Source organism: Amia ocellicauda, chromosome 19, assembly GCF_036373705.1.
Source record: "Amia ocellicauda isolate fAmiCal2 chromosome 19, fAmiCal2.hap1, whole genome shotgun sequence".
Taxonomy (NCBI): Eukaryota; Metazoa; Chordata; class Actinopteri; order Amiiformes; family Amiidae; genus Amia; species Amia ocellicauda.
In genome coordinates, this window is record NC_089868.1 from 11270096 (window position 1) to 11285682 (window position 15587).

Sequence of the window (15587 nt, forward strand, 5' to 3'; positions counted from 1 at the left end):
CACAGTCAAGTCACTTCATTTACCTGTCACTTACTAATAACGCCAAGGAAACAGCTTGGAGACAGACAAACAAGCTGGTTATACAGGAAATTAAATGTCTCTTGCTGTTACCGTTTGTCTCCATCTTCCATGTTACACAGCAATGCCTGACAGCGCTATTCTTCATTACAGTGGGAAGAATCCAAGCCTGGCACATACATTGTTGGTTCACAGTTGATAACGAGTGCTGATGCAGACAACTGCGTGGTTTGTGGTGCCAGAGGGCCAGGGAATTTCCAGTGACACGTTTCTACATCTTTACACCTGACAAGTCTCTTGTTATTTGCTCGCAGATTCTGGCAGCGCAGATGTTACGCGCGTTTGACTTGAGCACATTAGTCTATTGCTCACCGTTACATGACTTGCCCACAATGACCCAAACATATTCTAAACCGCAAATAGCCCAACAGAGTTCAGTGCCTTAGTCCAGGTTTGCTCTACTCCCAGTGCAGCCCAAGGGGAATCAAGTGGAAGGTTCATCTACCGTGATCCTGTTCAGATTCCAGTTCCACCCGTTTACATGGAGCGCTGTGTTTAGCACAGTGAAAGGTTGTGACTTATTTAGAATTTTCCAAGAAATGCTAGTAGCCCAGGAACCCATGACTTACAAATACCTTGCTTGGTTGCTAAGGTTAAGCCAAAGAAAGTAACCTCTGGTCTTGACAAGGCTGAGTTGGCGTGACTTTCTCCTAATTATACTGATTCACCACAAGCTATCTTCAGATAGTGAGGAGGGGTTCAGAAGTGAAGGTCAGGGATCGCCTTTTTGGAGATTTCTTTTCACCAATCATGTATTTATTGTTTTGTCTTTCTGTTGTTGTTGTTCTGCTCTTTTGTACATGCCTAGTTTTGTGTATTTGAGCTACAGGGATAACCATATAGCATGCTGCAGTATCTTCAGTTTCTCACTCACAATGGCAATCTTTCAACCTGATGCTTCTTGCTAGAGGGCTTTTTTTTTTTTTTAAATCACACATCCTGTCACATGCTGACACTTCTCTGTCCCACTGAAAGTGGAGAAAACTGTATTTCTGTATTTCAACACCGAATCCTTCAAAATGTGGTCCCATATTTCTCTAACCAAGGTAAACACAAGACACTTATTATTATTATCACTATGGAAACATACTAGTAGATTTCTCTATTAAACCTTGACTACCAAAAGTATGGGGGGAAAAACAAGAAGATTGGTCCTCAAAATAACACCCGCTGCACATCCTCTAATGTACCTGTAGTGCCAGGGCGGTCAAGGTCAAATGTACAGCAGTTGTACCAGGAAGGTCAATGATGTGACTAGTATTTGTGGCGTACCTGGTAGTTCCGGAGCTCAGCGATTTTCTCGTGCTGCACAGCAGAGTCATTCCAAATGAGATTGGCGGTTTCATCTTCGTCCCTGGTTTTCAGGAATACCATCTCACTGATAACTATACGGACTGCAAAACAAGATAATTTCATATCATTAATCATTACCGATACATCTGAGCACTCTGCAATATGTTGAGTCTCTAAGTAAGCATCTTTGTGAGCAGAGTTTGGGGGAAGATCTTTAAAAACCTTTCCTGGCAACTTAATTTAATCCTCATTTTATCCAGATAAAACTCTTTGTTTGAATTTGTCTGAGAACATTATGGGTACTGACTCAGTTTCCGTTTTAAAATAAAATATGTTGGGTTATCAACAATTTTTTCTACTTATGTATTTTCTCTAGATAACAAAGTGCCTAGAGAAATACAATACCAATACATATACATTATGAGTACAATAGTAATATACATACAGAATTTGTAATCCCATTAGCCTGAATAGGAAATTTGGCACCAACTTAACTTTCACTCTTTATGGGTCATAAGCTCTAAGTCCTTTGTAGCTGTAGTTGATAATAGCTTTTCTACAGAGATGAAGCTATAGCCCGTAATGCATTTAAATCCCTGGTGGAAAATGAAAGTAAGAGAGATAGGTGGCACACTCATTTTGACATTAATCAAATAGCCATTCATTATTCAATTACTTTAATGTAGAAAATATATGCCCTAATGAAACAAGCCACTAATTAACTTCTTAGACATTAGTTGGCTGACTGGATGTCTGAGAGAGACTGTCTGTTGCTGATTTTTCCTTTTTTGTTTTAAATAAATGCTAAAGGCAAGAACAAAAGGACAAAATGTTAAATTCTTCAAGTTCTGACTAGACGCAATAAAGATTTGCTATTCCCATTCTTGCAAAATTGGAATCCCTTGTCCTCTAAATTTGATAGTTTTTCGACAGTTGAGACCAGTGCCATTTCAGATCATACCATTAAAAACTGGCCTGCCACATACTCCCAACATGAGTATTCCCTTAATCCATTCATGGGTGTGATGGAGAAAACAAAGCATAGTTCCTGTTTCAACATGTACTGGAAGCTTATGCCTTTAAATCAAGAGATGGTTGAAATAATACAATGCAATAGTAAGACCTCATTTACAATATTGTGCTCCATTTTGGTCACCACTTTACATACAGGATCTGATTGTCCTAGAAAGAGTTCAAAGAAGAGACAGAATAAATCCTGGTCTCCAAGGAATGTCATACACAGACAGGTAAAAGGAACTGAAGTTTTTTCAGACTTGGAACCGAGGAGATTCCAAAGGGATTTCATTTAAGTATTCAGAACCATGTAAGGTTTTCACAAAGTCAACCCAAAGCGCTGCTTCAAGGTCATCTCTGAGCACACAAATGGATATTAAGCTCAAGCTCTGGGGTTCTTCCAGAAACAAAACAAACAAATTTCCCTACTAGAAACTAAATAACCATGTTTTCTTCATATTTTTTTCCAGTGTCCATGTATATCTACAGTATCTATATGAAGTCAAATGCTGAGGCAGTTCTCTCAGTTGGCTGAGAACCATGTGTTTCTGCATTGTGTCTCCGTTGTTTTGTGGCTAGATCAAATAATTTCAGACAAATGTATTTGGCATACAGTAACATTGAGTGATGGTGGAGATCCCCAATATATGCATCACTGTTGGCATAACCCTGGTCTTTGACCCCAATTCATTCGAACTGACAAGAACTATCAATTGGTGTCAGTGGTAGTACTCCCTCTCGCTAGTGTCTTTGTATTTCACACAACTGTTGGGAGTTTTAAATGGATTTAACAGTATGAATAATCACATCGTCCTGCTTCTGGTTCAGCTGCTTGGTTTGTCAGATGGATTATATGTAACTGCAGAACCTTATCCGAAGTAACTGCTGACTCTTTACTTTCCTTGCTGTTGGCTCACTCCTTGTTATATCTCTGCACAAACAATTTATACTTAATGGAGGCTTATTCAGCTGGTTTGCCCCTTTCTTGTTAAGTTCACTGCCAAAAGAGATTAGCATTCATCCATTCTCTTTTGAAGTCAAATCTGAAGGCTTATCTATTTTTCTTGGATGTTTTCAAGAGTGTGTGATTCTACTGTTAACAACTTGTGTATTTCTTATTTTCCATATATTAGCTTTAAAATGTACAGAATATATGTTCAAACTGTGTTTCATTCTGTTTTATCAACGAATGTGAAGTTGATTTGAAGATCTCTGGCGTTCATCTCTGCACAGTATGCACTGGCATGAAGGGCTGTATACAGAACAGAAATTCATCTATCTTGTTTCTTTTTAAAAGAAAGAGAGAGAGAGAGGGGATCAGATAAAATATGTAACTTGAAACAAATATTAAAAATAAAGGCTGCCCACACATTTCTCACAATAAATGTGAAAAATGCTGCTGGCTTTAAAATCACAGATCAGCCAGTAGATTTCCTGGCAAGCCTCCCCTTTATATAACATGGAAATTCACAACAATGTAAAATATAAAAGGCATATTAGGAAAGGGCTTCACTCATGTATGTGACCATTGGTTTCGTTTGGCTTTTTAAGATAGGAATCTTGGCTTCTATACAGATTCTCGTCTCTACTGTTTTAATAAGCTTAGCTCTGAATGGGAAAAACAGGGAAAAGTTATCCAGGTTAAATCCTACATCTTTTAAAGCATGTGGTCAGGTTAAATTGAATGTAATAACTGTTTTAACCTGACCGCTTTATTACCTGGTGTTCTGATCCTGTCCAATTACGGCAGGCCTCCTATTAACACAACTGCTCTCATCCGGTTAATCTGCTTTTCCATTTGGATGGGATAAGTAACCAATTAAAATATACTGCTGAGATACTATGTTGTCAGACATTCTTGTGCATTTGGGTAAGCATGTAGTGTATGATGATGAAAAGAAAGAAGCAATATTGTTATTGACTGTTTATTGTTCCTCAAACCTACTGAATCTCCAAATTGTTTCAGAAATGGACACAAAGCAATATATATTTATATATCAAGTACCAAGCAGAAACACATGCTGCTTCAAGAACCAAGGCAAACTGTGACATGTAGCTGTATATAGACTAGATGTGATTTTTGGATTACTACATTGGTAGCTACATTGTTTCCTTATTTGTTGTTAAATTATGATTGGTCAACACTTTTAGAACAGTCCTACAGAGTTTTATCATCAGATGTCATAGTAATGCAGGCCTTCTGGGACTGAATGGGCGATGAAGCCTGAGGGCTTAGAACCTTCAATTCCTGGACCCCAAACAAATCTTCAAATGTATGAACCAGCCCCTGTTAGAAAAGGCCCCTTTGTGACTGTACAAACCTGTATTCTTTCATTACAATTTCAGTATGAAAAAGAAGAAAGGTTATACAAGTGAGAGGAAGCAATTTAGGCAATTTTGTTCAACTGGCTCCCTGCAGCGTATCGATCCCCTAATCTCAGTAAGCCATTTCAAAAGCCTCCCTAGGGAGTCTGCATCCACAACCAGTTTTTTTGCTTGTTTGTTTGATACATGCACCCACAACCCATTGTACAAAGAAGCTCCTACCATTCTTAGTACCAACTTGTTTGTAATTTGCCTTTGTGTCCTCTGATACAACGTGATACGGTAACTATCTGTGAATAAGTTTACTAACCATAATTGGACAGTGTTTGGAAAATGTCTGAAGCCTAGCTGTCAGACTTTAGTCTTGGAACTATAACAAGTATCTCAATGTCATGGAAGAGTTATTCAATTAGGCCGGGCAAAAACAAAAAAGGATCATATAGAGGGCAGATGGAATACAATCCAGAGCCTCAGGTGGACCTCAAAGACCCCGTTCACACTTATTAGGCCGGACCTGCGTTCACATATGCGGGAGAAAAGGTGGCCTAAACGAAATGCATGCCGGGAATAAACAAATCTGCTCAAACTAGTGATGCAGGACATTAGCTCTGCTTACAGGTGTATGTGATGGGTTTATAATCACAACTTATTAATATCGATTGGCTATTGTTCGGTTCTATATTGTATTTGAAAGTAATCTTAACCCCTTGCAGCCGAAGCTTTCTAAAATAATTAAAAATGTGCTGGTTCAATGGGGAATCTAAGTCATATATTTCCCTTTTCAAATATCTATCTTCGGCTCTGCAAGTCTAAAAGTGCTGTTATACAATCCACCCGAAAGCAAAGCACCTATGTGTAAGTATGCAATCGTCTGCATCGAAAGCTGCCTCTGTGACGCGTCTATAGTTATAGCTGCGCTCCTGCGGTTTGTTTTTTAACTGCATCTTCATCCACATTGTAAACAGCGCTTTCATTTCTGCATCGTCCCAGTTTTTACCTCTAACGCCGGCCTTTGTGATTGTCCTGCTCAGCTTAATATAAGTGCATAGTAAATAGCTGGTCTCGTATTAAAATGGACTGATTTGAATGGAAACCTGCTTTGGTTAAATTTATATCGTTTTAATGCAAAATTCGGATAATTAATAAAGTGATGGTCCCGTTCACAATTTCACAATGCAATTTCCACGTGTAAAATGCATACTGTTCAATTTCAGACTTCAATCATACTTAGTACAAGAACAAACAATAGCAAGTTTACCTCATTACTTAGCCTAGATTTTTATAATATATATATAAAGATGTGAGCTATCGAAATGTAACAGTACATTTAAGGCTATAGATCGATATGACATTCAAACAATATAAAGACAGTACAGTGTGTAGCGCTGTCGGTGTCCGTGTTCATTCTGTTCATTCAGTTTATTCCGCGTCTCTCAGACACGCGTCTCTGGGGGCGGGGCTTGAGTGGCGTCACACGCTGACGCTTTCCACCGGCCCAGGCCCGGCGCGTTCACATTCACATTTAGGACTAGTTTTGGGCCTAAATCTATGACCCCGTTCACATATGAGTTAGACCGGCAATCTCAAGTGTGAACGGGGTCAAAGACTAGAGACCAACATCTCTGAAAATGACAGCTCTGACGGCCTTGACTGCTTACCAATCTCATATTTTGTCCCCGCTACGTTGGCTGTGATGGATCCCTTCTTCTTCTTTGTTCGGACTTTCCTCTTGCCACTGCTTTGATACGGCAGCTCAGGTGGCAAGTTCATGGGGGATGTTCCTTGATTCTCTATGGAGATCACAGATTAGGAATCACACAATGTCCCGCCATACAAACAGGACTTGAAGCTTTAAATGACAAATGCAACATGCAAGTTCATAACATAGCTTTGAAGAACAGTAAGCCACCCCAGCGATTAATTAACTTTAACTAGATGAAGACCCTTTGGTGTCAAAATGTTGTTATTATTTCATATACAAATATACATATTTCTGGGAATGCTGAATGTGTGGCTTACCTTTCTTACAAACATCCCTTAAATGACAGGAACACACAAATTAAGTTACCTATGGCAGGGTCTGTTAGACTGAAGCAGCACTAACAGCTTTTGTCAGCAACGAGCACACGAGCCAAATTATTTAATCAGGTCTGTCAGAAATGAGCAGGTCTCATACTGTTGATTGTTTTCAGTGACTCTGTGGTTTACAAACGTTGTTTCAAAGTGTATCGGAATTCTGGGGCCAGCTGGCTAGCCTAATTACATCATGTCGTGAAGCTAGTTACAGTAATTAAGAAATCATATACATTTAGGAAGAGTGTAATGCTCAACTTACTTATTTCAGTTTGGGGGGCAACTTTACAAACCCGTCCTTTCTCACAATGTCCAGGGATCATAAACCCAGATGGCATCCCACACACTGCCACTAGCACAACAAATGAGACGCATGTTCATTTAAATTCTGACTGCCTAGTGTGTCTGTTACTTGCAGGCAAAGAAAAGCAGTTTCATCCTACTTTTTAAATATGAATCCATACCTAGCAGGATTAGGAACCGGTATTAAAGCGTTTGCAAGTTTTGTGATTTTTAGTTCATGGTTTCTTGGTAGTGTGGATACAGCATTATGCAAAATCAATCTTCTGCAGGTTTTTTTGTCTTCCAGAAAGTGACACAGGGGATTGTGTACGTGATTACAATTAAGCATTGCTTTTTATGGACATTTTAGCAGACCAACACAAATCCCTTGATGGTGAATGACACAAAAAGAATAAACACATAAACAAATATCTTGCAGAGCTTAAAAAAATTAATAAAGTCACCTGGAATTGTGTATCAATGGGGAATAAAATAGAAAACTGTAATGAAGTTTTCAGGCTACAAGACTGGCTGGGTGCAGCTGGTGTTTTGATTGATTGACTAATGTGTATAAAAGATAGTAACCACACTGCATATGAGTCCATCTGGGCCTTTACTGAGCACTTTGGGGATTGTGGGGCTTGGACTGATCTTGTCATTCTTGGCGATTTGTCAGGGGGAAGGTCTTGTGTCATTCGATTCACTATTGACGATGGAGTAAAATAAAAACGTTTATTTGAGCTTCACTATAATTATTGAGTTTTAAACTAGAATTACTGAGCATTAATTAAGGTTTTTTTTTTTAAGGTTCCGAAGAAGCATATCAGTTCACCCTTCTTTGTCTGCCTCATCCCTTGAAGTGGCTGCAGAATGACAGCTCACGGCCCGTCTGAAGAAGAAAGTTGGCTTTCACACTTCACTGGTTTTCCCCATTGTTAACCAGTGATTAAATATGGCTGCAGGCCTTGTAAAGGAACGTGTAATCAGTTATGAGAGGTTTCGGCAGTGGCTGAGCTCCCTGAAGAAAAAGAGAAACTCAAACGCTTCCTACTCACCTCCATCGTTGGGGAAAGAGGGCATTGCACGATTTGAAGAATTAACGTCAGGGTCTGAATTTTCTGCCAGGCTCTCGGGAATCCAGGCAGCCTTCCACAAATCTTCTTTTTCTTCCCTATCTTAATTGTGTTGTAACACCATTGCAGCAGGCTGAATCTCTGGGTCCCTTTACAGCTTCTGGAAGGGAAAGAAAGAAAGCGAGAGAGAAAACATCACATTAATACTAAACAGAAAAAAACTGTGCATTTATAGCCAAGTAAAGTCCTTGGCTGCCCAGGAAAAGATGCTCCTTATTGAGCCCTAATCCAGACTGCCGAGGAAAAGACTGCTTCAGGCTACGGGCAATATGTTCACAGGATGACTGTTCAGTCGGAAACTCCCGATAGATTCCACCATCAATTTGATGAAAACCGTTTCTAAGAAATGTGCTTTTGTTCATGGGGAGGTTTACTTGGCCCTGGGCTACAAACTCAGAAAGTATTGCAAGGTTTACTTAAAGATGACTTTAATAATACCAGTACAGTGACGCTCGCTGAACAACTGCAGCGTTTGCCCTGCAGTGAAATATTAATGTCGATGTCTGGGACAGCACTGGCGCCCATCTGTTCGCCGTGTCCCATTCGGCAGTGTGCATTCTGTTCCTGTCCGATTCAACGTCTTGCCTAATGAATCCTGAACCTTGGGAAGTTTGAAAACTGTGGGTGATTAAAAAAAAATGCTGACCCAGGTGTATGCCAAAAGTAAATGCACAATAAACTGATTTAGGTTGATGTTTTTTCTGTTTTGTTTTTCACTCCTGCTAATGGATGATTAGGATTGATTTCCTGCTCAAAACTTCAAATAGCTCTCTGTTAAAGTATGCATCAAATAGCCTGACTTGTTTCTAAAACATACACAATGGTTTGGGGTTATTTAATGTCGTTTATTATTTACTGTTTGTCTTCAAAAGTAACTATTAAACAGAAACATATTAAACAGGTCACCTTCTTGTATGGAATTAAACAAAATCACCGAACACACGTTGGTGGACTGTCATCCAAATAGAAAAAGGGATCAACACTACACTCTAGTGGCAACTCTGCACAATGCATCACCTCTTACAAAAACTCGATGGCAGGGTCTCAAACTCGGTTCCTGGACGGCTGCAGTGTGTTCTGCCTTTTGTTCCAGGAAAGTTCCCAGTTATTGGTCTAATTAGCAGATTCAAACAATTAATTGGATACTTCTCTACAGACTGCCAATTATGTTACAGGCGGTGCATCCTGCATCAAAATAATAGTTGATATAGTAAAACTATTTCAGACTGTTATTAGACCTTAAAATAATATCAGATATGTGTAATTGATTAACAAAAACTAGGTTAATTATGTAACTGAGACCTCCAGCAGGAATGAAAACTCATCTCATACAATTGAACCAACCTTACTGTGAAATGTTATATTTAATCTGGTCACTTTAAAAATAGTAATATACCCTTTCAATGTGTTAATGATAGAAAGAATTAAACAGATGTGTACAGATGTTACATTTTATTTTGGAAAATAATTTGAAAAAGGCTCAGTTCTCAAAACCTTGTGATATATTTGACCAGCTAGATCTCAATGCAATGAATTTTAAAATAAATCAACCATTTTTGGCATCTGTTTAATATCTCGCAGTGTTTTGTTTATTATTAATATACAGATTTGTGAAAGTAAGAAACTGGAATTTAAGTGGTAAATGACACCATCATCTGTTTTAATTTCGGAGTTTATATGCCATTCAGCCTTCTTGGTGTACTGTGCATACTACAGTTTAGACTTTAGTGGTCATTTCACACTGTGTGTCTCAGAAGAAGATTGTGCTGAAAGACCCCTCAAGGCTGGCTCTGGGGAGATGTGTTAGCAAGCAATATCAGTGTTGCACAGGCTACAATACACAATGGATTACCAACGGGCCTTTACCTCCCAGACAAAAAACCTTTCCGTCATCTCGGAGAATTTGTTCAGAAACTTTGATTTGCTGAAGTAGCCAAACAGTACACAAATAATCTAATAATAATCTAATCAGGAGTTAGCAACACAGGACACTTCATCAGCATTTGCAGACAACACATGAGAAAACAAATGATAAAACTAGTTTACTACACCTTTACACTAACTCCCACACCAATGCACCAAAAGCAGATTAGCTGGTTAATGATTCAGCCTGAAGCACAGGCTGGCAAGGGAAAGGTGTACAGAGAGTCTTCAGAACACAATCCAGAGGGGAGATTTAAAAGCAAGAGATGGGGAAGAGAATTAAACACGCACAGAGAAAAATTAAGTGCTAAAAGATTCCCGCAAAATCGTGCAAAAACAGTTGCCTTTTAAGGAACTATGGAAATACTTTTAGTGAGATAGAAGCTTAATTTCTGGGTAATAATCAAGGTAATACACATCTGGTCTTAACATCCATTGTACAAGATACAGGTCTCAAAGAGCTGCCCAGCTTGTATTTATTATAATTTCATTTAGAAAGACAGTCAATACATCACATTGTGGTACTATTTCCATTTGTTTGTTTCACCGATAGCGTTAAATTGTGTTTATGAAAACATGAACAAAAGTGAGTACAACATCCTGCTCCTACTAGTCAACCCTTTTTTATTCTTTAAATGAATATCTACTGCACATGTCACATACTAAATGTATGTATTGACTGGATGGTATTTTCTGTGAGACTGAGACTGGGCCCGTACTCCACTCTGCTGACACCGCACTGTGCTCTGTGCCCATTATTTCAGTGAGGTCACAACTGCAGCGAAGGAGGAGGCAGGCTGTGATGTAGTGAAGGCCAGGGAGCGCTGACAGCCAGCTGCTGACTGTACCACAGCTTCCCTGGGGGGTGTTCTGTTCAGCACTCACTATTAAAACCCATTGAAAGTGTGGGACGTGTAAGGAACTCATTCACTTTAAATTCAATTAACTCTACATGGTACTCAGGGTTGCCTGCACTCAAGTGCCCTCCTGGCATCTCCTGGGATTCAAATCTGACTGCTGACACCCATCACATGTATTTCCTGACTGGCTCCTATTGTCCCCATTTCTGCCACTAAATCTGAGTTTATTTTATTGTCAAAGGTACTTTCTCTCATTTCTAAAATCAGTAATTAATAAAAAAAAATTATTTGGTTCAAACTGGTAATATTGCAATTTGCAGCTAGGTCAAAGTTCTGGCCGCAATACAGGTTGTGGAGTCTAGAGCACCTCTTCAACCACAGAAATGCATGCATCAAACACTGTACTTTGTGGCACAACAGACTTGCGATTCAGAATACTTGTCACTCTGAGACTATTACATCATCCATAACAGTAGTGTCGTCTGGATATTTTATTGTTTTGTTGTTGTTTTCTTTTCCATCCCATCTCTTACTACTTTAATTGGTATAATTAAAGTATTAATTGGATGAATCTGCCACTTCTCTACAAATGGTTTTGTTGGTACAATATTTAGCAAAATTAAAATATTTCAAGTTATGTAAAAAAATGTAATCTTAAAAAAATCTTAAATTACATAGCTGAGAAAATTATTCAATATGTTCAATAATTGTGATATCCTGTTGGAACAAAAACCAAAAGAGACGGGTGCTCCCCAAGTCCAGATTTTGACACCGCTGCTCTATAACATTGTAATTGTAAAATACACTCAAAGTTTTGCAATTTTGGGAGTAGACAACCCCGATTCAAGTCACTCACTTCTCACTACTTAAATTTAGTTAAACCTGGCTGGTTAAGCTTATTTTTGAAGTATGTATGTAGCTTTCACATTCAAACTTCAGCCAAGGGTTAATTAACTTTTGTTTGTTGGTTGGTAGTTTAGTCAGTATAATACTGAGAGGCTGTGTTTCCAGCCTTCAAATTCTGTCAAAATTGGGTTGTAGCAACAAAAGATTAGTTAATTGAGTATACCAGAAATAGTTCCATGTCTCTGTTAACAGTTCATAATGAATTTCCAACCTGTCACCACAAGAGGGCATACTAGTAATAATCTGTTATGACCACAGGGGATTCTTTTTTAAAATACCACTGACACTTGTATGTTCCTGAAAGTAAATAGTAAATGAAATGTTAATTGCAAAACTGGATTGTAGTTCCTTTGCCTGATATGTTCTAATGTCATTAGCATGGGATTAATTGATTAAAGATAAACAGTTCATGGCATCAACAATTAATCTGCTAAAATTAAAACAGCAATCTGTAATAAAATAACAAACAGGAAATCTTTAGGATGAATTCAAAGCAGGTAGTAGCCTATGATTTATAGTTCTATCATTTTTTTCTATTTTACAGCTACAATGGAAAAAAGTACAGGGAATGTTTTCACAGATATAATTAAATATACATTTTCTAAAGTTAAATAACAATACACCACCAATATATATATATATATAATTTTGTATGTGTGTGGTAGCTTGTTTGGTCCATAGAATTATAATATTGTAAAACATTTGGCCTAGTAAGTGTATCAAGCTTTTCAGATCATTTCACAGAACACAGCCCCCCTCCACATCACTTTGTTTTTGTACTTTAATTCATTTGCGAGGCCCTCGTTTGCAATTCTCTGTGCCGCACATTCAAATCAGTGCTCTGCTCGTACCGAGCCACCAGGAAACCAGGCTGCCCGTTAGATCTCACACACAACCACAAGCTGATTTGAATATCTAACAGCCTTTGTCGTCCTTAGATGTCAAGTTCCCTTTCTCTCCTTTTACTTTCACACAGAAGAACTTGTTTGCTTTTTTGCGAGGGGTAATCACAACCGTCAGTGCTACAAATGAAAACTTGTCATCAATCAACACCTTGTTGCATAATGTGGCTGCACTGGGAGCTCCTGTTCATTTTTATTTATATCTTTCACTGGGAATTGTTGTTACAGAACTAGCATATTTATATTAATCTGTTAAAATGCTTTCTGTCCTCTGGGGTTAATGCTAAAGACGGCTCAAAGGCAAGTGCAAAGAGCTCCATTAACGCAGGAGAGTGTGTTGGCTGGTGACTGTCAATATGCCTGTACCCTTTGGTTTCAAACGCATACTCCTTTCAAAAAGTACTGCAGCTGGCTCTGAGCTCCCATGTAGAGCCTTGCCGTTTAACATTTATTCTGTTTTGTAACCCTACCCCTCTCCAGTGCAATTTAATCCTGTGCATGTACAGCACACTTTCACCCGTAACGTGCTGCCTAGAGTTTAACACGGGCAGGCGTCCAATGTGCCTTCGTGTGAGGTTTCCACTCCCTTTGAAGTTTATGCACACAATATTACACATGTACCAGAGGGTCCTCAGGCTCTGGTCTGGGAGATTATCAAGAAGTGCGTGTAGAACTAGACTAAAATAGTTCATTGGGTGACAGCCTCATATTTTTAACCACATGGTGAAGAATATAGATTTGGATGCATGTATGTTGACAGTTGGGGTCGGTGTATCCCCCCTAGGTGCTCTGATGAAATTACATCATTATGAGAAGAGAACAGTAGAGGTTATCCCTTTTGTACAGCTGAAAACACAGACATTCGAAAATTCAAACTATTGACGCCTGAATAATATAAATCGATGATTTCCTTTTTGAGTGGAAGAATGCAAAACTGTCTTTGTAGTTAAGTGGGTGCTAAAATGTGTTCTTTTACCCCAGTGGGTGGTTGTCACGCTTCTGTAGCCATGTGCGCTCAACACGGCTGGAAACATTGGTGATGCTGAGCTTTACTGCAGTGATGTAATTTATATTATTCCTCCCTGCATATAGAAGCTATGAGCATTTCCACATCACCATACATCAAGTGATTGCCTAGATACTTGAGAACCACGATTTCACCAACATAAGAGAGCTATCAATCCTATTAGCAGACAAGAGAACAATGAAACTGCCATCTAATAACAAGGATAGCAACTAATCTTCCCTGTTTTATCATCTATTCCAGTGGTTCTCAAACTTTTTTGACCCAGAGACCCCTTTGACACCCAGATTTTGGCTGAGGACCCCCACCTACCAAAGGATGATGGGGGTTGCTGATGATAGAAGAGTGGGGGGACTGACCCCTGTTTGAGAACCGCTGATCTATGCTATGGTATGTTCTTTTTTGTTGTTTATTTAATACCTTTATTTGCAAGACTAATGATGTCATTTAGTATTAACCACTTCAGAAAATAGATCTCAAAGTTGAATAAGAGGAAGAGACATGGCATGACTTATTGGAAAAACTGTAAAGTGTAATCTGCTTTAATTTGCTTCTCAATCTTGCCTGGATATATTCTTTGCACCAGCTCTTTTTGGCTGGAATAGAAAACCATGGCAGAACAACAATCTGACAATCACACAATATTAGAATACACAACAATTTAGTTTACAAAATGTAGGTTTAGACACTTCTGCCTCTAATGATTGCAGTCTCTTTGGAAGGCAGTCACACATTTGGCGATGTAACGTGTTCATAGAAAACTACTTCTGGACTCTGCACTGTTTTGTTTTGAGTCATCATTGATCATTCTCTCAGTCCTGAAGGGCAGAGTTGTAATGGTCTCTCTAAAACAATTCTGAATGCAGAACGGAGGAAAGGGTTCAATCAAGTGAATAATGAGTTAGATTAGCTAATTAAGAGCTCAGGTGAAATGAATACCACAAGGCTTTCTACCTCTTGAGGAGCCGATTTAAAGTAAGCCTCTCTACAGTACAGCTCAATGCCAAGCCCCAGGAGCCACTCGACTGGCACCCCCAAGCTGGCACAGCTGTGCCATTCCTGCAGCTGCTGGGAGAAAGCCTGCCCCCATTACAACATGGAGAATGGTGTCTTTGTCAACAGCGCCCAAAACCCAGAAGCTTCTCATTCCAAGATTGTGCTCCCTGATTGGCATTGTGTGTGTGGCGAAACTGCGACTGCTTTCGTATTTGTTTGGATTGGGACAAAGAGTGGTGGCATTTACTTTCTACATCTTAGGACGGACAACAGTTATACAGGGAAAAAGGGTGAAGTAGTGGATCGTGGACAGAGCAGTGATGACAATACAAAGCCCTGCCCCTTTAAAATAGGTAACTCCTATTTTGTGTTCATTTTGTGCGACTACATTATTGGCCAAGATACTAGATACTGTTTTTGTATTTGAGCCTTTTTGTGTCACATAATTTTTGTCCTCTGTGTTAAAGCTGCTCATTTTAACGTACAAAATGGGCCTATGCCATTGATAGTCATTTTTCATACCTTTTATCTGAAGCAATTTACAGAGGCAAGGGAAACTATGCATATGGAATTGATGCTGCAGAAACACGAGCAATGGGAGCTTGGCTTAACATCACTTCCACAGAGCAGGGCACAAGGAAGTTATTATTAAAGTACACACAGTAAGTCACAAGCAGAGACAGAGCTTAAACTGTAAACCTTGTATCAGATAAAGTAATCTTCCTGAACCACTGTAATATACAGCCTCCAAATATGTTTATTACAATCAACATTAATA

General features: G+C 39.0%; 1 protein-coding gene across 2 annotated transcripts in view; it reads right to left on the reverse strand.

Annotated features, from left to right (window-relative positions):
* ttll7 (tubulin tyrosine ligase-like family, member 7) overlaps nt 1-15587 on the reverse strand; it is a 69396-nt gene that overhangs the window by 44002 nt on the left and 9807 nt on the right. For both annotated transcript variants that reach the window (XM_066692181.1, XM_066692180.1), the window contains exons 2-4: nt 8121-8298; nt 6369-6500; nt 1351-1472 (exon numbers count right to left, since the gene is read on the reverse strand). In XM_066692181.1, the coding sequence (XP_066548278.1) occupies nt 1351-1472; nt 6369-6500; nt 8121-8145 (279 nt within the window). In that variant the 5' untranslated portion in view covers nt 8146-8298. The remainder of the gene's footprint in view (nt 1-1350; nt 1473-6368; nt 6501-8120; nt 8299-15587) is intronic.